We start from the raw sequence: 22,233 nt of genomic DNA on the forward strand, positions 1-22,233 counted from the left end.
AATGATGAAAAGATTCAGAAATGCACTGCCCACTCCAAAAATAAAGTTTGAGGACAACTCAAATGTTGTAAAGAAAAGAGAGGAAAGAGTCGACAAAGACCGCCAAAGCCTGCATGTCAGCTGCAATGCAAGGAGTCAGGTCCAGCTGGCCTGGGTTCAAAGAGCTCCTATTGTCCAACAGCATTTCCAAGACACCATTCAAAACTTTCAGAAAATAAACCCAAGATGCAGGGTGAGATTTATCACACAATAAAGGCAAGCCAGATGTGTGCACCCTTTCAGAGAGAGACAGGAGGAAGACGAAGGAGGAGTGAAGGGGGGGGTATCAAGCAGCAGAGGCATGAGGGAAGAGGTTGGAATTAAAGGCCTGATGTTGTGAGGATCCAGGAAGAAGCAGGGGAGTGGATCTGTGCTGGGACACATATTGGGCACTTGTGAAAAGTTTCCTCTTTATCAAGAACTCTATACTTGGGAAAATTCACCTAGCATCAAGGTTAAGGAACAGAGAGGGAAGATCTCACTGATGCTTTTTTTTTTCTTTTGTTGCACATAAAACCATAATGGATACTGAAAGGTTGCTTCTTGTCCTGAATGATATATCTGCAAAATAAGGCCCTGTCTGAAAGAATGTCCAGAAGCCAAACCACTATAGATTTTGTCTTGATTTTCTGAGGCTCACACAGTCTTCATTATTGCTTTGCAGCACTGGCCACCAGGGCCGGGGTGTAACTTCTTCTGCCACAGGAATCACTCACTTCCACCTGTGATTTAATTATGTTAAAATATATTTAACATAATCAAATAATAATAAAAGCAATTAATTGTACAGAAAGATAATTTAATATTTGAATATGCTGCTAACATGGAGCTACATGACTACAACCTGCCATCACTAGATAACTCCTCAAGTTCTCTCTGCCTGCAGAACAACCTGCAAGGTGGCTATGCCATAACACACACCACAATGAAAAGGTGATTTGGATTTATTTGTTCTCAGGAAAATCTATGGTAGTAAGGACTTGTTCATCTAAGAGCAAAAAGCCTGAGAAAACATTTTGGAAGTTTAAGCTAGAGAGTCCCTCTTTACAGTGACTCATTTGTTTGGTAACTGTATTTCTCTTCTACAACAGTTGTTGTTTTTTATGTTGTGGGTTTTTTTTGGGTTTTTTCTTTTTTTTTTTTTTTTGAAGTCCGTAGCTGCAAGCTGAGAGGGGTTTGAAGCATCTGGATGTATCTGGAGCCTTTAAACTGAGCTCAGTTGCAGATGACTAATTTGAAGCAGGACACACTCAGATCTGTAAGGAGCCATATTTGATTACCAGAGTGGTTCCTTGAAGCCCTAAAACCCATGAGGCTATCCATCATCTCCCTTGTCCAGGGATGTCCAGAAAATGGATTCCCAAATCCACCAGCTTCTGCAGAGACCACTCCAATGCTGAGGTGCAGATGTCTGCTTGATCTCAGACGCAGGAGCTTTCACAGCAGGAGTTCAGGGCATAATAGGTTTCCTGGCTTTAAAGGAACACGGGATCTTTTCTTCTCAGAAGCTTCTAACATTACTTGAGTACATGATACCATGCATCTCCACATTTCAACTTCTTTTCACCAGCTACAGGGTCCTTGGCTGCTGGGCCTTGTTGTGGAGAAGTGCAGCTTGAAGAAGGAATAGCTGGAGAGCCAGGTGTTGAGAAGGGGTTTTCATGGGCTTCCTTTTCTCCTTCAGCTGTGGTTTTCATCCCATGGATGAAGTGACTGCCTGATCTCTGACCAGTCAGATATCTATCCTTATCTTTGGAAATGCAGGGCTTTTACCTCTGGTTCATCAGCATCACATCTTCATTCTACCCCAGGATGGAGTTAATTCGGGTTACCCCTGCCTAGGAAGGATTTCCCCATTCTCCAGAGACTCTGGTTTTTGCAGCTCCACTGCTGAGGTGAAAATGGTACCCTCAGCATTGGAGCTGAAGTTTAATTTCCTATCTGCTGCTTAGGGCACAGATTTTCCACTGAGATATTGGCAGAAGGTCAGAAATCCGCATTCCAAGTGGAATTGCTTTGAAAACTGCCCTGGTGCAGGACTCTGTTCAGTCTGCTGCTTGCAAAACCCAACTTTTGCCCAGCCTGGCCACTGAAGAGAGTCTCAGATCTTGCTCTCTCAAGATTTTACGTGAAAATCCTTGAGTTACAAATCAGCTGGGCCAGACTTAGTTGCTCTGTTAGGTGCCCTTTACAAAGGCCCAAGGAATGAAAGCCACCAGTAATGTTTGGTATTAGCTGCATGCCTCAGCTTTTGGACTTGAACAGCTCTTCCTCTTTCAAGGCCTGCTTTTCTTTATGGGACTCCAGGGACCTGCCAGGGGACAAAATGTGAATTATCTCTGATTTTGCTCTCTGAGCTAAAGAGAAACAGTTTCAATGAGACAAATGAAGATGATTGTAAAGATAATTCAGACCTTTCCTCCTTCTCTGGTTATCTCCCAAAGCAGATTTCCTCTATGTACCAGTGTGTCTTTCTTGTTGCTTTCTTGCAAGATGCAGAAAAAAAGGCCCATAATGGCACGGGGCTGACAAGCTGTGTAAGAGCAGAGATGTGCCAACTCTGGCAGCTTCAACTCCTTACTGGCCAGGGCCAGAAGCTTGTAAAAATATAGAAGAAATGGTGGAGTGGCATTTATTCCAATTTATTTTGGTTATTGAATATACATTCCCATACCACTGACTGGTGAATGGCTTGAGAAGCACACCTCTCTTATTTTAATTGTATTGAATGCTCATGCTGCATTTCATGTCATTTGGTGATAGTGTGACATGGTTTTACATCAGCATGGCAGTATAGTTCACAGAGTCACACAGAATAAAGCAGTATTTTCTTTCACTTGCCCTGCCTGCTGTCACACTATACATCCCTCACCATTAAGCAAAATTTTTCTCTAAACTGCCCAGGCAGACATGCCACACACAATTAAATCCATGTAGGCTTTTCCAGGGTAGATTCACCTCTAGATTTGCAGGGCTGGGCTAGGGATGCATTCCTTGCATGTGCAGACATGGCTATGGACACCCAGTTGTGTTCTGGCTGCTGTGCCTCTGTGGGGATTGAGGAAGGGTGGATGGGCTCTGCAAGGGCACACCCAGGTGGAGGTGGATCAAGCTAACGTAGCAGATAGGGCCTTCCCAAAAATGATGGATTATATTTTCATGCATAAGGACACAAAGTTCACATGAGGTCCCACCTCCAGATGCTACAGCAGCTGAAAGCCCCATCACGGTGTGGAGTTAGGGTGTCACTGGGAACCTGATGCAAACGCAGCTGAGGCTGCCATGTTCACACAAACAGGCAAAGCACCAATTCAGCCAAGACAGCAGAGATCTGGGGACAGAGATGACAATACAGCTTCTCTCTCTAAGGGCTACTGCTCGTGTGAAGTCTCTGCCTGCAGACTGACCTTGGCTTGGGAAGGAGTGAAGAAGAGGAAGAGATCCCTGCCAGCTTGCCCATGGATACCTGCATTCCCACAGAGAACAGCGCCTACGCATCTCTGTTTGAACACAACCCAGCTGCCACCACAATGGCTTAGAAATAAGGGTAGCTTTGTTTTGTAGCAAGCAAGTTTTGCCTTCAGTTCTCCAAGCTCAAAAAAAGCCTAGCAGGACAATCTTTTTATTTACCTTTCACAAACTCCTACAAATTTGCCCCAAATCTTCTGCCAAATGAGGGTTAAGTGCAGCCAATCCCAATGTTTCATCCTGAGAGAGCTGTGTCCAGTTCTGTGTATGGTTTAAGTCCTCCTTTTTTTTTTTTTTTTTTTTTTTTTTTTTTTTTTTTTTTTTATCAGAGTCAGCTGCAAGGCAGTTGTAAGCCAAAGGAAATTTGGGACATTCATTGCATATGTAGCATACACACAGCAAAAGCATGCTGAAAAGCAGAAGCATTCCTTTTTATCCTCCAGGGTGCCACTGCTGGGAGGAGAGGGGCTCGTGTCTCTGCAGATTCGGCTAGTCACATGCCATAGGCAAACCATGTACTGTAGCTGCTTTCCACCCCAGGCCAGTGAAACCTGTTTAGCCCAAGGGCTATTTCCCCTCTCCTCCCTAGCACATGCATGTCTGCTCTGAACCTGGCACCCACAGGTGCTGGGAGGGCGCACAAATGGCCACATGGCTGTGGCCACGCTGCAATGCCACTTGTCCAGTGAATCGCCTCAGCCTGGGTTCTGTGCTGTTCCACAGTTGTTCCCCTTGCAGGGCACTTCCAATCCCTCCACATCACCACTGCCCGTGGTGCTGTGTGCCGGCTGCTAATCCCATTTATGCTGAACGCGCTGGTGCCAGGTGTGGAGACACCAGTGTCCATGACTTTAGCAGCACTCGAGATCCTCCCTTGGGGCCACTGGGAAACCCAGTCACAGGCTAGCAGATTTCAACTTTCCACATACCTTTTACTCCCTTTTCATTCTTCCAGGGGCAGAAGCATTTAAGTTAAAGACTTAAGTCGCCCTCTTCCCCTGCTCCTGGTGCCTCCCAAGGTTCTCCCCAATGAACTGCAGGCTTGTGAACTCTGAGCTGGATATTACACGGCTGCAATCTCGGCCACGAAACTTCCATGCGGTCTGTGTTGTGCACATGCTTTTTAACAACATCACCCACTCCGTCAACTTTGTCCCCCCTGCCGGGGCTGTAGGGCAGGAGTGGGTGAAAGCACGAAGCCTTCCTGCCTGCCGGGGAGGTTTCGGCTCGCCGCGGAAGCCGTGTGTGCCGGAGGGGCAGCGGCGAAGTGCCGGGCTCTCCCCATCGCGGCATCCCGGATGAGCGGGGCCGGCTCGCGCCGCTCCGTCCTAACCCTGCACTCCTCCCGCGCGCCGCGCCGCGCCGCTGGCAGCCGCCTCCCATTGGCCGCCTCCCGGCGGCGCCGGCCAATGGGCGGCCGCGGCTGCGGGCCGTTGGAAGCGCGCCTCGGCGACCGTTAAACCGCCGCCGCCGTCCCCGCGCGGCCGGGCAGCTCGCGCGTGGCCGCCCTGAGGGGCTGCGGCTCCTCGGCCGCGGCTCCCCCGCCGCTGCTGCGCCCGGCCTGGGCGCCGCGCCCGCCACCGCCCTCCCCCGGCTGTGCCTTGAGCCGCCGACGGTCCCTCCTAGGTCCTGTGGCGCCTAGCGCTGGAAATTGTAAATCCAGGCCCTTGGCACGGATGTGCGGTGGAAGAAGGTTTCCACAGTGAGTTGTGCCTGAGCCTTGCAGGGACGAGAGCAGGCTCAGGAGAGACCTTATCACTCTCTACAAGTAGCTGAAAGGAGGTTGTAGCCAGGTGGGGGTCTGCCTCTTCTCCCAGGCAACTAGAGACAGGATGAGAGGATGTTAGGTTGAACATTAGCAAGAATTTATTCAGAAAAAGGGTGATTGGACATTGGAATGGACTGCCCAGAGAGGCAGTGGAGTTACCATCCCTGGAGGTGTTTAAGGAAAGACTGGCTGTGGCATTTGTTGCCATGTTCCAGTTGATACGGTGTTCAGTCACAGCTTAGACTCTGTGATCTCAGAGGTCTTTTCCCACCTAAGTGGTTCTACAATTTTACAGACAACAGCAAATTTTGGGTCTAGTTCCAGATCAGGTTCAGTCAAACCCTGCCACCCTGGGGCGTCTGGAGTGCTTGGTCCACCATACATGCCAAGGTTGTGATGCTGAAAGTAGGCACAGGTGACTTGGGCATTGATGCAGTGCCTGGGAAAGATGGGGTGCTGCTGCTTCAGATGCTGTCCTGCTGATGGAGGGGAACAACAGTGGTGTTCACAGGCAGTTTGGCCTTTGGTGCTTTGGCCATGCCACCCATAGAGGTAACAAAAGCAAGGGGGTAGCAGATCAGTGGCAAGCTGTTCAGGCACACCAGGGGCCTGGGTGGACCAGGCATGGATCAGCAGGGATCTGTGATATGTGAGATACAAGAGCAATATGGGTTCAGGATAGAGGAGCAGCAGAGGGATGGCAGCCAAGGGGTGGTTGGATGATCACCTGTGCCCCTTGGGGTGCACATGCACGGTCTGGCTGTGTGGTGAAGTGTGCACAGCATCTGTCCATCCTGCCTGATTCTTATTAACACAGTTGAGAACTTCACTTTCATAAGGTCTAAAATTCTCTGCATTTTAAAGAGAGCAGAAGGACTGTCTGGAGTGTATGGGCTCTTCTTTCCTGGAATGTAAAGAAAACTTCGGCTGTGCAGCTGGAGTGCAGGGGGCTTCATTCCTTAGTGAAAGCAGAGAAGGGAAATGCAGATGTCACAGCTGGGACAGGAGATTTATCTTGGCAAGCAAAGAGGAAAAAATTTTCAAAAGAAAAGAGAAAACTCAGAAGAATCCCCTCCCCATCTTCACTGCTTGCCAGCACGAGCAGAACCTCCAACCTGCAAAGGCCTTTCGTCTCCTGGGCCTGGGCTGCCGCCCAGCTGGATTTAGCCCTCGCTGCTTTCTCTTTGGAGCGAGACCATTGTGGTGGGACGAGAGAGGCTGTGAGAACCAGGCTGATCCTGAAGGAAGACTGTCCAAACAACTCAGCTGGAGGTGGGAAGGGGAAAGTCACAGTCAAAGAATGGAAGCATGAAAGGGAAAAGGAGGGACAGATGCAGCCAGGATGAGTCCAGAGAAGTGGGTCCAGGGGGAGGAAGTTATCACCTCCTCAGCCATGCATGGTGCCACTGGACTACAAGAGTGCTACCTTAAGGCATCCCATGTGCAGCCGGGCAGGGGAGAAGGCTTTGTGCCTCTCTCTCCCCTTGGGGCTTCCAGAGTTCTAACACCAGCTCTGGATGGGGGTATATGTAGAGCTTGCATTTGGATGTCTGGATGCCTTGCATTAGCTCCCAAGATAACTGTTGTACAACAGGAAAGGGTGTTTGAATGAGAAGTGCACGCACACACATACAGTGTGCTATTTAGACAACCCTAAGCATGAGGTCAGGATGAAAACATGTGGTGGAAATATGTTTGGAAGAGTCAGTGCCTATGTCAATCACCAGGAGTGGGAGGGAGCAGAAGTCAGGAGCTGACAGATTCTCATTCTCTCCCCATGGCTGAGGTGGCCTCAGCCTGAGGAGATTCTACTGTGGCACCAGGAAAAGGCTGTCTGTAGGGCCTGGAGATGCAATGGTTGTTGCCTCCCCATACCTGTACATACTAGCTCATCCTCTTTGGGTGCTGCCTCCCTGTTCTCCTAGAGTTTGAGGGGGACGGGCAGCCAGAAATCAGGCTTGGATCAGGAAATTCAGCACATCCTCGCCATTGCATTTCTGTCCCTTGGCTGCCCCCTCCCTGACCGCTCACTGGTAATACAGCTTTGGAAACACATCTCGTGCTATTTCTTGGCTTTGGAGCATACTTAGAAGAAGAAGGAAGGAGAGTGTGAAAGGGAGGGGAAGATAACAGGAGCGAATAATGCAAAATGAGACTGTGCTCTGAGCTTTGTATCCCATCTGGAAACTGTTTTCCCTCAGTACACTGCACACCCACTCCCTCTAGGCCAGGATGGTAAGGGTCAAGTTTCCCAGTTGACTGGTCCCCCTTGCTAAAGCCAAACCCATCTGCTTGAAAGCTACTTGAAATATCTTAAAGGAGAATCTCAACACAGTTGCTGAGCCCTTCATTGTCACAATTAAAACTCTTGGCCATTCTTCTGAGGAGCAGGAGCTGGCTGATCTCAGCCTGGTTGGAAGGCACTCTCAAGGAGTTTTGGTCTTCAAGAAGCTGTGAGAGGATGAGCCTGCTGTGCTTGTGAGTCTCTGCCATCCCACTTTCATTCACACCCAAGTTCCATGGATTCTTTCTTGAACCTTCCCTGGTGTGCTGAGACCTTTGTTGCCGTTGTGTTGGAAAAAGTCTCCCCAGCCTAGTTATGTCATTTTGTGGGAGCACATGAAGACCTTTAGCTGTGCTGGCCCCAGCCTGGGTGGGAATGGAGGGCTAGTGACCACCCAGCACCTTCCATACCAGCAAGGATAAAGCTGCTATCCATTTGGTCAGGTGATAAACCTGCTTCTCTTCATTGCTCAGAAGCTTGGAGCACTGACCCTGCCATGTGCTGCTGTGATGTACACAGCCCTGAGTCACCATATCCTAGTTCCCTGAACCCTCTCTCACACATGCAAAGGAGAAGTATAGCTGAAGTTTTGCCAGATAAGTGCAGCTCCCAAAATTAGACTGGGTGGGAAAAAATTTGCATATTCTGGGTTAACAGGCTCAATCTAAGCTAATTGGTAGTGGTTTTGATGGCATCTACCCAAAATAAACTGGGCTGCTCCTCACTGTGTCCATCACAGTTGGATCTTGACAAGAGGACACTCTTTCTTCTTACCATGTGGTTGCATGCACAGCTGTCTTATACAAATTAGAAGTCTAAAATTAACAATACCTGTTGACTTCAGGAGAGAACAGTCACCCCAAGAGCCCCAGTAGTCTTCCTGGGATGTGGTGACAGCTTCCTGCTGGTCCCATAGTTTCCATTATGGGTATGACCAGCTACAAACCTTTGTTATTATTTTTGTTTGCTTTACTCTTCCTTCTGCTTCTTTCCTCTGCCTATTGCCACCTTCTTTGAGTAAAACAACAATCTCCAGCTTTGTGTCAGCTCTAGGTGCTCTCCCTCCTTGAGGGTGTTGGATCCTTGGTGCCCCCTTTGATAATAACTGTAGTTATGGCAAATCTCATGGGCTAGTTCCCTTCTCTCCGTTGTCTGTGTTTGGAGATGTTGGACTGATATCTGTGTGAGTGGTGAGAGCTGAAACAGACAGCTTTGATGAGAAGGCTTTGCCAGTATTTAGGACAATAAAGACCCAGAAGCCCAGAGAGGGGTAGATCCCACAACATTTCTGGACTCCCAGGGAGGGGTGCAAGTTTCATTCTCTGCTCATCAGCTATGTTTTTCCTGTACTGTGCAGTAGGCCTCTGTCTCTTGGGAGAGAATGGTCTCTTGGGGACCTGAACTCCTGCAGCTCTGGGAGAACAGTGTTGCCTTCGTCCTCATTTCCAAACAGAGAGGTCTTCCAGCAGCAAGTCTTCTGAGTGGTGTCTAAAATAATGAGAAACCTGAAATTACTCCTGCCACTGTTGGTGCCTGTGTTAAGCCTCTCATACTCAGTCCCTTGCACTCATTACTCATCTCTCACCTCTCAGCAGCTGCTGGGGTCATGTTTTTTAGTTTCAGAATAAAGCCAGAGACACATCTCCGCCACTTCCCTCTAGGTAGGTTTGTCCAACAATAGAGAGATTGTTGACTGACCAAGGGATCATTGTTCTAAATGTGGGTGGGATGCCGCTAAAAGATAATCTGTGTAACTACTGCACGGATGCATTTTCTTGACTCTTCAATCCCACCTCTGCCTTTGTTAATGCACAGTTGTGAAAGAAATTGGAAGCACGTGGCAGTGTCACAGACAGCTCTCCCCACAGCTGTCCCCCCAGCTCCACTTCTCTTCCATGGCTACACAGTGGTTCTAGTTTTCGTGGTCACAACATGAAATACGATTTGAGCCTGCTCTGCTGTGTCGTGGTGCATTAGCAGCCAGCACTCTGAATCCCTTCACTTTTCTGTGGTTCTCGCCCTTACCATAAGGCTATCGTGTTCACATCCTGTGTTTGCTTGTGTTGTTTAGAGAACACAAGACAAAGAACAGCTGTTACATGAGCAGACACTCTCTGGGGTTAATGCTCAGGACTCAAACTCTTTTTCCTTCTATGCTGTAGCATAGGACAAAACCTGGTTTTCTAGTGCTTTTTAGATAACTATCTAACCCAGTTCCATCTGCTGACTCAGCTCCCTCTGAAGTTACACTCCCCACAGATGGTAGGTGTTTTCTGTTACTTGATTCAAGTGCAAAAGTGCTCCTAGGCAACTTGGAAATGGCTGGGTGGATTTTACCAAACTATCCCGCCAACTCTGCTTCTGCTGTGGGAACAAGTGGAGAAAACTTTAGCCCTGACATCGCAGGGAGGGCCTCAACACTAGGATTTAACATGAGTGTGCCTTCTCCACCCTACTTGCACATGCAGTGTCTGGTCTCCAGGGAAGCCTTGAAGGATGATGTTGGAGGATGAAAGGCACTGATATGTTGGAGATTGCTGTTGCTTACCATCTCCCTCCCCCACGTGGTGGAAAGTGTGGGTCTGTTCATCTAGAGTCTACTTCCCTCCCCAGCCTCACCCCAAAGCTCTGACAGCCAGTGGAATGTTGACAGAGTGGTACTGCGCTCAGGTAAAACAAATATACCTTCCGGTAGGAGCAGGAACCTACAGGCTCCAGCATCCGGGGTCCTCGGGCCACCTCCTGCCTCAGTCCTAGCACTGGGGAAAGAAAGGACTGCACACAACCCCTGCTTCTCTAGAAGCCAGGCTCCCTCCTGAGCTGAGCTCTCACCCTGGAATTCATTGGCATTCATGTCTCCACTCTAGGACCTACGTGGTCTCTCCCACTCTCATTCATACCCTGTTGCTCTTGGTATTTCAGTATACTGCTTTCAATGCCTTTCTGCCCACCAAGATGCTTTTCCAGGCAGGGGGTGGGGGGACAGACCCAGTCTGACTCTGCTGAGCTCTCTCCAGTTCATTTAAGTTACACAGTTCTGTCTGTGTAATATAGTCACTTGAATCTATCTGTCTTTTCTTTCCTCTCCCTGAGCCAGAAGGCTCAATCTGCCAACAAATGGGATAATTTTTCAGCTGGTGTTTGGCAGCCATCATTTTTCTCCCTGCCCAACCAATGCTTTGTTGTTGCAAATGGAAAAGTTAGTGATTTGACTTCTGAATAGGAGGATATGCCTCAAAGGAAGAAGGTTCCCTGTAGCATCAGGAGCTCAGCTCTGCAGCACCACTGGCCAGATTTACTGACTGTTACTGGAATGATTAGTGGAATGATTGTTTGTTGTTAACAGCCCATCTGTAGTGTTTAAACTTCATCGGGGAGCTGAATTTCACAGGCATTATCTGGCTGAAGTACAGCCTCATATGGTCCACAGAGGGGCTGTTAAATCCCAGAGGAAATTAAATACAACAGGGGGCCTTCCTGTTATGTGGATCCAACTGATCTTTTTTCTCGGCAGCTGGGTTGATGTTCTCTGGGGCATCAATGTGCCTATTGCTGCTGGCAGAGAACATGAAAAATTGTCTGTCACTAAGGACAGGTACTGAAGACCATGACTTTGTGGCACACTTACATTCTATCATCACAGGAATCTCTTTCCTTGTCGTTTTGTTGTCACAGTGAGATGATGTTTAGAAGACACAGTTAGATACTCACAAAGGAAGGGGGAGACAAGATAATGTAGAAAAGTTTCATGGATGTTTGTGGCATAGATAAACATGCAGTGATGTACAGCACCACATCCCTTTCTATCTTAATTCGAGGTGTTTTTGTCAGACTGATGCAGGCGAGGAATAGAAACTGTTTTTTGCCATGCAAAAAGGTCCAGTGCTGAGGTTTGACTCTCAGTGCAGAGGAAGGCTCTCAGATCCCTCTTGGAGATGACACTAATGCTCTTTCTCCCTTTGTCTTTCCTCAGCATTTCTCAGAAAACCTGGATCACTTCTCAGAAAACATGGAGGATTTCTCCAATGACCTCTTCAGCAGTTTCTTCGATGACCCAGTACTGGCTGAGAAGAACCCTCTGCTGGACATGGACCTGGACCCACCCACTCCAGGCATCCAGGCAGAGCACAGCTATTCCCTCAGTGGAGACTCTGCTCCCCAGAGCCCCCTTGTGCCTGTCAAGACTGAAGATAATGCTAACGGTGAGCATGAGATGTGCACACTGCACAGCTTTGGGCACCTCTGTTAGCAGAGGCTCTGTCTGTCTTTCATATATAAGGACAAACTGGCTATTCCTTGGACTTGCACATGTCCAATCCGGGGAAAAATTTGATTTGCTGTTGTCAAATACAGCCCACATTTTTCCCTTCCATTTGTGCTGTGATAGTCACATTACTCCTTTGCCGGGCTTACTGTTAATTATGAGGATGATAATTGGCTGTGGCTTAGTGTGCTGCCAGCTTCTGGCAAGCAACAGGCAATGTCTTTTTAGAAACCTGCAAACTTGGGTGTGGATGCCCTAGATCCAGCTCCGTTTTGGCATCAGGCAGCAGGGTTTTGGCTTGCACATAGGAAGCATGAGTCTCTGGCTGCAACCAGTGCTGGTACATGTGGAAAGCAAAGTGGCTTCTTTACCAGCAGATCTTTTAGCAGGAGACAGAGGGGAACAGTCATTTCAAAACTTATTTTTAAAACAATTCATTTCGGGATAATTTATGATGGCTGGGTATTTTTAGAGCTGCCCTTGCAGAGAGTCCTGTAATTTGTGGGATTGTGTGGGTGTCCCAACAGCTGATGGACACCAGGCTGCCTGAAAAAGCAGTGGCAGAGGCTCAGGATACACATAAGACAGCTATTCCTTTGAGCAACAGTGAAACCTGGGACAGAGGCTTCCTCTCATGACTAGGAATGATCCCAGCTTTCTGGTACAAATGCCAAGGCAGAAGGAGAGAAGGCTGGCCTCTGCTACCTCTCTGGTCCTTGAAAAGGCACAGCCATCTGCCACATTCCTTAGGGGGATCTCAGAGAGATGCTGAGAGAGAGGTTTATGGCAGGCCAAGCAACTCTGCCTTGGTACCAAAAAAGCTTTCAATTTGCATTTCTTTTTCCTTAGTTTTAACCCCAAACCAAAGTCTTGGAGGGGACAACTAACAAAAAAACCCCAAACCAGTGTGAACAAATAAACACAACTTTCTTTTGCCCCTGAAAATGAATAGGAGGAGATAAGACTTGAGAATGAGAGAAGCCAAAAGAATGCATTTGTAGAAAGCAGTGAAATGAAGACTGCCGGCATGAAGCTATCTCAAGGACTCCTCTCTGAGACACTTAGCACCACTTCTCCTTCTCTCCACTGTCTGCACATGCCCTTCCTTCAGCTGTTATGTCTCAAAGGCAAGACCGTGACTCTCTTGAATGGAGTGTGACACTGATCCTTGGGCAGAGGCCAGCACAGGGTGTACAGTGCATAACCCAGGAGAGTTTGAGATGGGCCTGGCACTTGCTCTCTGAGAGTGCAGATCAGTTTTATAAGGGAGTAAGGCCTAGCATTACAATGGCAGGTATAGGAGTATCCATGCACCCAGTCCTGCAGCTAGATAATTCAGCTCATCTTTCCAGGGCTTTTTTGGCTCATAATTGCATGTGAGTCATATTCTAGTGAAACCCTGAGTCAAGTCCAGTATTTGCAACACTGTGCAGTCCTTTTGGCACAGCTCCATCCAGTCTCAGTCCTTTTAGACATTCAGTTCCAATTAATTACCCAGAAATGGTTTTTCTTTAACATTAAGCAAGCTCAGTCTGCAGAGCTCCTCAGGAATGCCCCTGCTCTGTCTAGGCTCGGAGCTGGCTGAGGCTTGCTTTTTATCAGCTTTCTCCCAGCTTTTCTGCAGATCTCCAAAACTCTTCCAAATCCTGCCCCTTCCCACATGGTTCCCACTAACACAGGTCAGCTAGGGCAAGCCACTGGGTGCATTGTGACCCTGCTTATCATTGGAGTCTGCTTTCCAGATGGCTTGTGCATACGGACTGGCTGCTTCATTCCTCAGTACCAGGCCTGAGTTCTGCAGGGTGTGATTTGATGCCAGGAGCAGGGAGAGCCAGGGTTGTGCAGAACAGTGAGCATTGGACCAGCCTCTGGTTAGTGCCTGCCCTCCTGTACAGGTTCTGCTTTCTCACTGCTCTTTGCCTCACCTCCTCAGCCCTGGGCAGCTGCAGATATCTCTCAGCTGTATTTCTTCCCAATACGTACAGAGCATCTACAGAATGTCTAGAGCAGAGGATGAGTGTCTTGGCATGCTTCATCCACCAACATACAGTGAAATCTGCAGTGTTACAGTGTTACCTCTGAAACATCCTCTCAGGCAGCAGAACCTGGACGTGTCCACAAGAGATGCCTACTCCTCAGTCCCTCATTGATCCTCTGATGCCTTATTTGTCTCTGATTCTGTAACCCAGTCACTCCCCAGAAGAATCTCTGAGGGTGGGAAAGAGAGCAGGGTCAGAATGTAGACAGGAAATGGGAGGACGGCACATACTTATTTGGGTGTCTGCTCCTTGGCCTGTCTGGACTGACAGCACTGGGGGCTGCTCCCTCACTGAGTCAAGTCTGATCAGGGAGAGCCCTTGGTGGTCTGCTCTCCCTTGTCTGGTAACTTGCTTCAGCAGCAGCCCTCACAGAAAGAGGATACCCCACACATCTGAGAAAAAGAGAAATGCAGATCTTTGCAACAGAAAGGATGAGGAGGAAAAGGCTTCAAATGACAGTAAGGAACTTCAGAGTAGTCAGTAGGCAAAATGTTCCCACAGTGGGCATAGCAAAACCAGAGAAGAGTTTAAATGGGGGAAGCTGTGAACTCTTCAGCACTTTTCAAAGGGGTAGGTTCAAGTGAATCATCTATCAGGACTGACACAGATTTACTTAAACTTGCCTAGAGCAGTGAGATAGACTGAAAGATCTCTCAAGATCCCTCATTTCTGTGAAAGGCAGAAGTCAGTCCAAATTTTCTGGGTACAAACACTTGCGGCTGTGTGACACTTTGCCTCCTTCCATCAGAAGGGGTTTGTCTGCATACCAGGGTAACTAGGACTTCACTACTAGCTGTGGGTTCAGTGTCCTTAGCAGGACAGAGAAAACACAATCCTCTCTGTGTCTACTCAGTAGGCTCTGTGTTGTCTCAGCTGTACAGTGCACCCGTGCCTGAGATGCTGCCTGATGACATTAGCCCTGCTGCATTGTGGGAAGCTCTAGAGAGCAATCCAGCAGCACTGAGAGCAGCACATGCAGCTGAGACACACAAGCAGCAGCAACAGGAGCTGTGTCTGTGCTTGACAACGTCCAGTCACAGAGGCAGCTGGAAGGAATGAGCATCTGCTAGAGAGACCTGTCTAGGCAGAAATAAGAGGTGCTAGACCAAAGACAGGAAGACAACACATTCCATTGGCAAGGCCAACACTGTGTTATCATATATAATTCTTGTCTGGTCTTTAACACCGCTGTGCCAAGCAAAGCTCAGAGGTAGGATTCTGCCCTGGCCTCTCCTGAAAACAGAGGCTGAGTAGGGCAAAGACAGTGTTAACGTACCTTTAATTTAGATCAGATGGCAGCTCCCACATGAACAGCTGCTTGTTTGTACTCTTCTTCGTGTGGGCTTTTCTGGAGCAGAGAAAGACCTTTATCCCTCTCTCCTCTTGCCAGGACATCTTCTAGACTGAGGCCTGTACTGCAGAAATTTAATCTGCAGATTAAACAAAGAAGTGTTTGTTCTATTCATTATCCAAATCACAAATTGTTACAAGCAAAATTGAGTTTTAGAGAAAACTCAATTTTTTTTTTACTTAATAAAGTAAATTATACTTTATATATATTTATACTTAATGAAGTAAATGCTTGTAAAAAATGTTGACAGGTATGATTACTTGTTTATACTGTTTTTAGAGAAAACAGAGCTGTGTGCTCTGGGCAGCAGACAGCTAGGCAACATCCCTGGGCCTGACTGAGAGTGCTGCATGCAGAAAGCAGTGCAGAGAGGTTAGAGAGTGAGTCAGACTGTGGCCTTGTAGAGGCACCTGGAACTCTGTCTGGTTCTCACTTAGCAATAGTCGGTCCTATGTCAAGCCAAATGTATTTTTGCTTGTGAGATAAAAAGGGAAAGGGAATGGATGAGGATTAGGAAGGAGGGTGCAAGGCTGCAGGCCAGCTAGGAGTAGCCTTTTGGCAGGCTGAAGTATTTGAAGGGCAAAGACCAAAACTTTAGAGCAGAGCCTAGGCAGCTCTCCTGCCTAGCAGTCCTTTTCCCATCTGATCTGCAGTTCATCTGGGATCTCTACTTCCAGTGGCAAGCCAGGCTCACACCACAGATGTGCAGGGACAGAGCAGACAGGAGGCAAGGGCAGCATGCCTCCATGGCTCCATTCAGTTCCTTTTCCCTCACTGGTGCTTCTTGTCCCTGCCATCAATGGCAGCAGGGTACAGCTGTGGACAGCCCAGGGGAGAGAAGAGTCTCAGAGGTGAGACTGAGGGGAGCAGCTGTAGAAGCAGCCTCACAAGCAGGTGCTGCAGTGGGCTTCCTTCCACAGAAATGGACCTTCCTCCTCTTCTGTCCTGCAGCAAAGCCCTGATAGTTGGCACATCATCAGGCGGCCAAAGCATCACTGTCAGCCTTTCACTGTCATCATGCTTGCTCTCTCATCATCTCTCCAGAACAGAGATGGTGCTATTCTTGGTAAATCACCTGGCAGCTCTGTGATGCTGACCATGCTGCCTAAGGAGCAACAGCCCAGCCTCCTCCTCTCACTGAGCCCTAAATATAAATAAGCTCCAGAGGATGAGACCTAGACATTACTGGGGGAAGAAACCCTGCAAGTGTCCTCCAGAGCTTGGGCTGTGTAGTCAGAGCCCAGCAGAGACACAATTCCTCTATCTCTATCATGTATGCTCCCCACACAGTGGGGAGCACATACTGGGGAGCACACACTGGGGGTTCATTCCCTTTTGTACTCTGTGTTGTGGGCCTGCATATGCTTGTGTGGTGACAGTGCTAAACTTGGAAAGGCAGCCTCCTCAGTCAGAGGAAGTTGTCTGCATGGCTTCTTTTCTCCTTACCCTCTTCTTGCTGGAGTTTGATTCTCATGTTGTGCATGTTTCAGAGCTGGAGAATGGAGTGTGGTCACTGGGGCCCAAACTCTGCTCCATCATGGTGAAACAGGAACAGAACCTGCCTCTAGAGCTGCCTGAGTCCCAGCTACCTGCCAGCTCCATACCAGTGCTGAACCTCAACCCTCTGCAGAGACTGCCACTCCCCGAGGAGGTGAGCCCATTTAAGATCTGTTGGGAACCTGGGCTCTCACACAGCAGCACCCCTGCTGGTGCAGACGCAGACATGTGACCGCAGGATCCTGCAAGGTGAACTGAACAGACAGGAGAAGGTGTTAGAAAGCCCAGATACTGTATTATTTGTCATTCTCCTCTTGAAATGGCAGCACAGAAGGCTTTAAAATCTTGCTTAAATAGAAGCATGTTTCCTTGGCACAAAAGCCAAAAGCTTTAAGCTTGCATCCACTGGAGATCTGTCCCCTCCAATATGCCAGTATTTCTGCAGCCACTCTTGGCTTATTTTCATTTTTCAGAGAACGGTGTCAATTAATGTGATGCCAGTGACCTCACTATTCCTCCATAGAGACTCCTGCTCTACCACTGTCTTTTTCATGGCTTTGGATTTGTCACATGGCCTCTCACTCTTCGTAGCTGCTCACTGGAAATGTTGGTCCCACTCCAGGTCCTGCTTGCTTTTTCCTATGAAGCAGCAGGATTTATTATTTCTGTGTAACCAGGGACCAACTCTTTTGGTCATATCTAGGTTCTTAAGAAGTCTGTTTGTCTGAAGGAGGTTCACTTATGCCACTGGTATGTGGGTGTAAGTTGAGGGCTTAGTTCAGCTGGCCTTGAGTCCAGCTGTGTTGGATGAGAAGGTCTGACCAGTCTCACACAGACCTTGCCTATCTTGTAGCAGCTCAGTAGATAACAGTAGAGCATCTCTGGGGTTCACTTCCTTTTTTCACTCATGTTGAACATCTTCCCATTTAAACAACCATCCAAAACAAATGGGTTCTTCCAGCCAAAACTGTGCACAAACTTCCTCTATTATTTACACAGCTTGAACTTGGTGTGCCCTCCAATCTCTGCTGTGTATGCTCAGCAGCCATACCATGGTGCTCTCTCAGCTGTGTTTACAGTCTGGAGGAGTTTGCAATGTGTCTGTTTAGTGTAAAAACTCCACTCTGTGGTGGGCTGGGGGCTGGCAAGCCAGGAGGCTGAGGGGCAGCATAACACAGATGGGAGTAAATCTACTCTTTATTCAGCTCTCAGTCCCCTTCAATTGGAAACAGTTGCCCAGTGGCCCTGGTGAAAGTCACATGAACAGGACAGCATGGTTGTTCTGTTTCTGTAAAACCTCTACACTCCCATTTATAATGAAGGCAAATCAAAGAGGGACTTCCCATGGTAATGCAGGGGTTGGTTTAAATTACACTGTCTGGGTCTGTCAAAGGAAGAACTGCCAAGAATAAAAGTCATCTCCCTTTTGGAGATACTCAGCTCGGTGCATTGCTTGGCAGCACATCCATCTTCCAGTGCCACTTCCTCTGTAAATGTGTTTGCACTCTGTGTGCCCAGCAACTGAGACTTCAGGGCTTATGTTTGAACTCTTGGTTTCCTCCATGGTGAGAGGCTCCTTTGGGGCAGAGCTGTGAGATGGGGCAGGACAGGCAGCAGGGGACCAGTGGCTATGGACAGAACTGGTGGGAGCCTCCTGGGCAGGGGACATGGCAGTGGCCAAGAACTCTTTCGGCTTCTCTTCCACAGGTTCCTATAGAAATGACTCCAGCACCTGTGATCAAAGCTGAACCCAAAGAGGTGAACCAGTTTCTAAATGTACCTACAGGTAAGAAGATAGAATTCCCTGGTCAACTATATTACTCAGCTGTAGATTGTTATTATACAGGGTGGAAAGACAAAACACTTAAAAGCAGAGCTGTGCATATGAGGTAGCACTGGGGCAGAGAAGAACAGAGAAGTGGGCACTGCACTGTTCTAACTCAGATCAGTGTCTGCATCAGGAGCCACAAACAAAATTGTTCAGACAGGGACTCCCAGGCAAAACAGGCTACTTCAGAGTTGGAAATATGCAAGAGTGCCTTTAAAATCCTCAGAGAGACTGTAGAGCTATCCAAAAATAACCATCTGAAAGTCAGGAAATTCAGGATCCAGTTTAATTTGAAAGAAACCCAAGCATCTGAAAATCTGCCGATGCACAAATGAAAGCACTATGGGAACTCCCACTGCCGCAGAGAGACATTCCTTAGGCATATTCCCACCTCCATTAAGGCCCCTAGGGCTCTCCAGTACAAAGTGGGGACAGTTTTCAAGTGCTTGGAAACCAACTGAGTGACCGGAGCCCTGTTGGATCAAGTGTGCTGGCAAGTGTGTGAGCCCTGCAGTGCTTTTGGAAGAGCTTTGCTCTCACAGTTTCCTGTACTTGTGAACAGGCTATGGAGCAAAACATCACAGGCTTTTTACTTCATTTTGGTTGACAGTGGAGGACCTTATTGCTTTGTAAATACCTTCAGTTCCTTGGCAAAGCCCTGCCAGCTCCTCTGCAGTTCCTAGTTTAGCACATTTGAGGTCAGTCTAACCTCTGTCTTGGGCAGTGCTCAGTCAAGCCTTTTTCTCAGACTCACCCCATCTTGTGAATTTCATCATCCTCTCCTTTCAGCCCTGTGTTATGGCAGGGGCATAACCCTATGCCTGTACCAACAGGCTGACATGAGAGCCATTGACTTGATCTCCTTATTCCTCAGTAGATGACCTGGTGCAGATGCCTCCAACTCCACCCAGCAGCCATGGCAGTGACAGTGATGGATCTCAGAGCCCTCGGTCCCTGCCTCCCTCCAGCCCAGCCCGGCCTGCTGCTCGCTCTTCTACTGCCATCTCCTCCTCACCTCTCCTCACAGCACCACATGTAAGGAGGCAACAGGGCTGGGACACAGGGCTCCTTGCTGCTCAGAGGGGTTTGTAGGATTTTCAGGGCTTATGTGGAGGTTCCTGCCCTTGCTGAGGTCTTCAGGCTGAAATGCTCTGTCAAGGCAATGTGATGTCAGCACAAGGATAAATGCTCACAGGAGTGAGAAGAGGCACAATGAATCTTGCATATCTACCAGCAGCTACCTTGTTTAGCAGGTGCTGTCTTTCATCCATACTTTGGGAAGTGGCCTATGCACTAAGAGGACTTTCTGAGAAGGCTAATGAAAGGGAGGAATTACTGGAAATTCCCATAACCAGACCATTTTAACTGTTGCCCAGAAGTTTGTTGGCACAGTGCAAGTGTGTAGCCAGACTCACTGTGAAGGAACAGATGCCCTCCCAAGTAAAAGAGGAAAGGAGTTGCTGAGCTGTGCCCCAGAATCAGGTTGAGAGTAGGAAAGAGCACTGCCCTGCACCTGTTTGGTGTCAGTGGGCAGCAGTGTATTCTGTTCTGACGTGTACAGCCTCTGGCTGCTCTGCAAGCCTTTAAGGAGGATCACTGGGGTAGAACTCCTTGCTGACACTGATGAATGCTCTCTGTGTGTTTCAGAAGTTACAAGGAACCTCTGGCCCACTGCTCTTGACTGAAGAGGAGAAGCGCACCTTGATCGCAGAGGGTTACCCCATTCCTACCAAGCTGCCCCTCACCAAAGCAGAGGAGAAAGCACTGAAGAGGGTCAGGAGGAAAATCAAGAACAAGGTGACTACAAAAAATGTAATCATTCAGTTCCCATGATTCCAAACCATCTTCAGCTGGCCAGTGCTATAATTACCCTCACCTCCTCAGCGCCACTGCAGCTCAGAAAAGGTGGGATTGTGCCTTTGGTGCACTAGCATGAGCCTCCCAACCCACAAAAATGCTGACAAAGGGCATCTCTGCTTGCATGCTTTGCATACAGCCATACCTGGGAAGTGTGGCTTCCAACCCAGTTCCTGGGAGTGTGTGGTGTGGAATAGGGTCCACAGATCAGACAAATTGGTCAGGTCAGGCCTTGTTGCAAGGACAGGGAAACCAAAGCCATTGCATGGTTCAGGACTGGTGATGCAGTGTTCACTAGCCAGGCAGAGGCTGTGATACTTCAGACTGGGATTAGAAAGCATCCTGTGGGAGAAATGGTGAGACTGAACTAATCACCCAGTGACTCAGAAGTGGCCTGGGGCAGAATCAGCCCGAATGGCCACAGCTCATACACATGTGAGTCAGTGGAGTGGAATGCAACCCCGAAGATGCTCTCAGCAGTAAGGGGCATAATGCAACAAATGGTTGCAGGCTACAAACCAAGGAGGGTTGCATACCTACAGCACCAATCCCCCCCACCCCAATTCTGACCTAGAGATCAGCAGGAATGTCAAACTGGAAGGCAACTCCCCATTTGCCTCTAGGATGCTGTGCGTGCAGGAGACAGACAAGATGCATGAGCCACAAAAAAATATCCAGAGGATTATGATACTGACTGCCCTCTGCCCCCCTAACAGATCTCTGCTCAGGAGAGCCGCAGGAAGAAGAAAGAGTATGTGGAATGCCTAGAGAAAAAGTAAGTTTCTTCTTCTCAGTCTTACTTTGAAAAAAGGAATCCTGACCATGCACAGGCTGCCTTTCTAGTGTTTTGTCTCTGAATTGCTCAAATAATACAATTCTTTGCAAGGCTGGCTGCCCAGGAGTTTGGTTTGGGATCCTGCCCCTACTCTCCTCCCTCCTAGAAATCCTCTTGCGGGATAAAGATTGGGCAAGATATTTTGTGTTTCCAACTGCTTCATTTGCTGTCCCCTGCAAAAGACAGGCCATTTTGGCTGCCAGCAAGGTGGGATTTTGGGTTTCCCCACTAGAAGTTGCTTCTATTTTGTCTGTCCCATAAGTGGCAAGCTCTCTGAGGGCACTGGTCATGGCTTTTTCCCCCTCTCTTCCCATGAAGGTGGACACACAAATACTTGACAGCAAGAAAAACTTTGCATTGCAGTTATTCCCCACTCTCCCCCACTTCCACTCTTTGCATTAGCTTTGTTTTTCTGCTTGCAACCTTGTTTTTCTATGCAAGGCAGGCATAAGCCTAAGGTGATGTCACATGACACTGACTGGGTGGAAAATAACTCCTATACTAGCAACCCCTAATGTGCATTCCCAGGCAAAGAAGAATGCTGCAATCCAGACACAAATTCATGTTTCTGTATAATTACCATCTTCTTCCCAGTTACTAGCACCATCTGAGATCAGCAAATGGAAAAAAACAACCCCCAAACCCAACTTTAAATTAACTCTTCTCCCTGATGCTATTTCTCTTCTCTAGTTGCACAGAAATGCTCAATTAAAGCAGATGATTCAAGGCGCCTCAGTGTGCACGGGTATGTCCAGGCATCAGAACACATCACCTCCAGCTAGTGTCCCATATGGGGACCTTCAAGCCAGGGCTGGGGAGCTGGCTGACCTCACTCAAAGGGCAGGTCCAGGGCGTTTGGTGCTGGGGCCTCCTCCCCAGATGTGGCTGTGGTGCCTGTATGTACTAAGCAGTTTGTTACGCTAGAGCATTGCTATGACAGATGGCTTTCAAACAATGCCAGGTTTAAATGTGAACCAAAAGCAGCATTCAGTGATTTTTTTTT

At 48.3% G+C, this 22,233-nt stretch overlaps 1 protein-coding gene across 3 annotated transcripts in view; it reads left to right on the forward strand.

Moving 5' to 3' along the window:
* Positions 1–22,233, forward strand: part of CREB3L1 (cAMP responsive element binding protein 3 like 1) — a 45,214-nt gene that overhangs the window by 12,333 nt on the left and 10,648 nt on the right. For 2 of the 3 annotated variants that reach the window (XM_041460172.1, XM_041460174.1), the window contains exons 2-7: positions 11,533–11,761; positions 16,704–16,864; positions 18,418–18,496; positions 19,413–19,573; positions 20,186–20,335; positions 21,112–21,170. In XM_041460172.1, coding sequence (XP_041316106.1) covers positions 11,533–11,761; positions 16,704–16,864; positions 18,418–18,496; positions 19,413–19,573; positions 20,186–20,335; positions 21,112–21,170 — 839 coding nt within the window. The remainder of the gene's footprint in view (positions 1–11,532; positions 11,762–16,703; positions 16,865–18,417; positions 18,497–19,412; positions 19,574–20,185; positions 20,336–21,111; positions 21,171–22,233) is intronic. The other variant, XM_041460173.1, reaches the window with a different exon arrangement.

Source organism: Pyrgilauda ruficollis, unplaced genomic scaffold (assembly GCF_017590135.1).
Source record: "Pyrgilauda ruficollis isolate IOZ18807 unplaced genomic scaffold, ASM1759013v1 scaffold14, whole genome shotgun sequence".
NCBI lineage: Eukaryota > Metazoa > Chordata > Aves > Passeriformes > Passeridae > Pyrgilauda > Pyrgilauda ruficollis.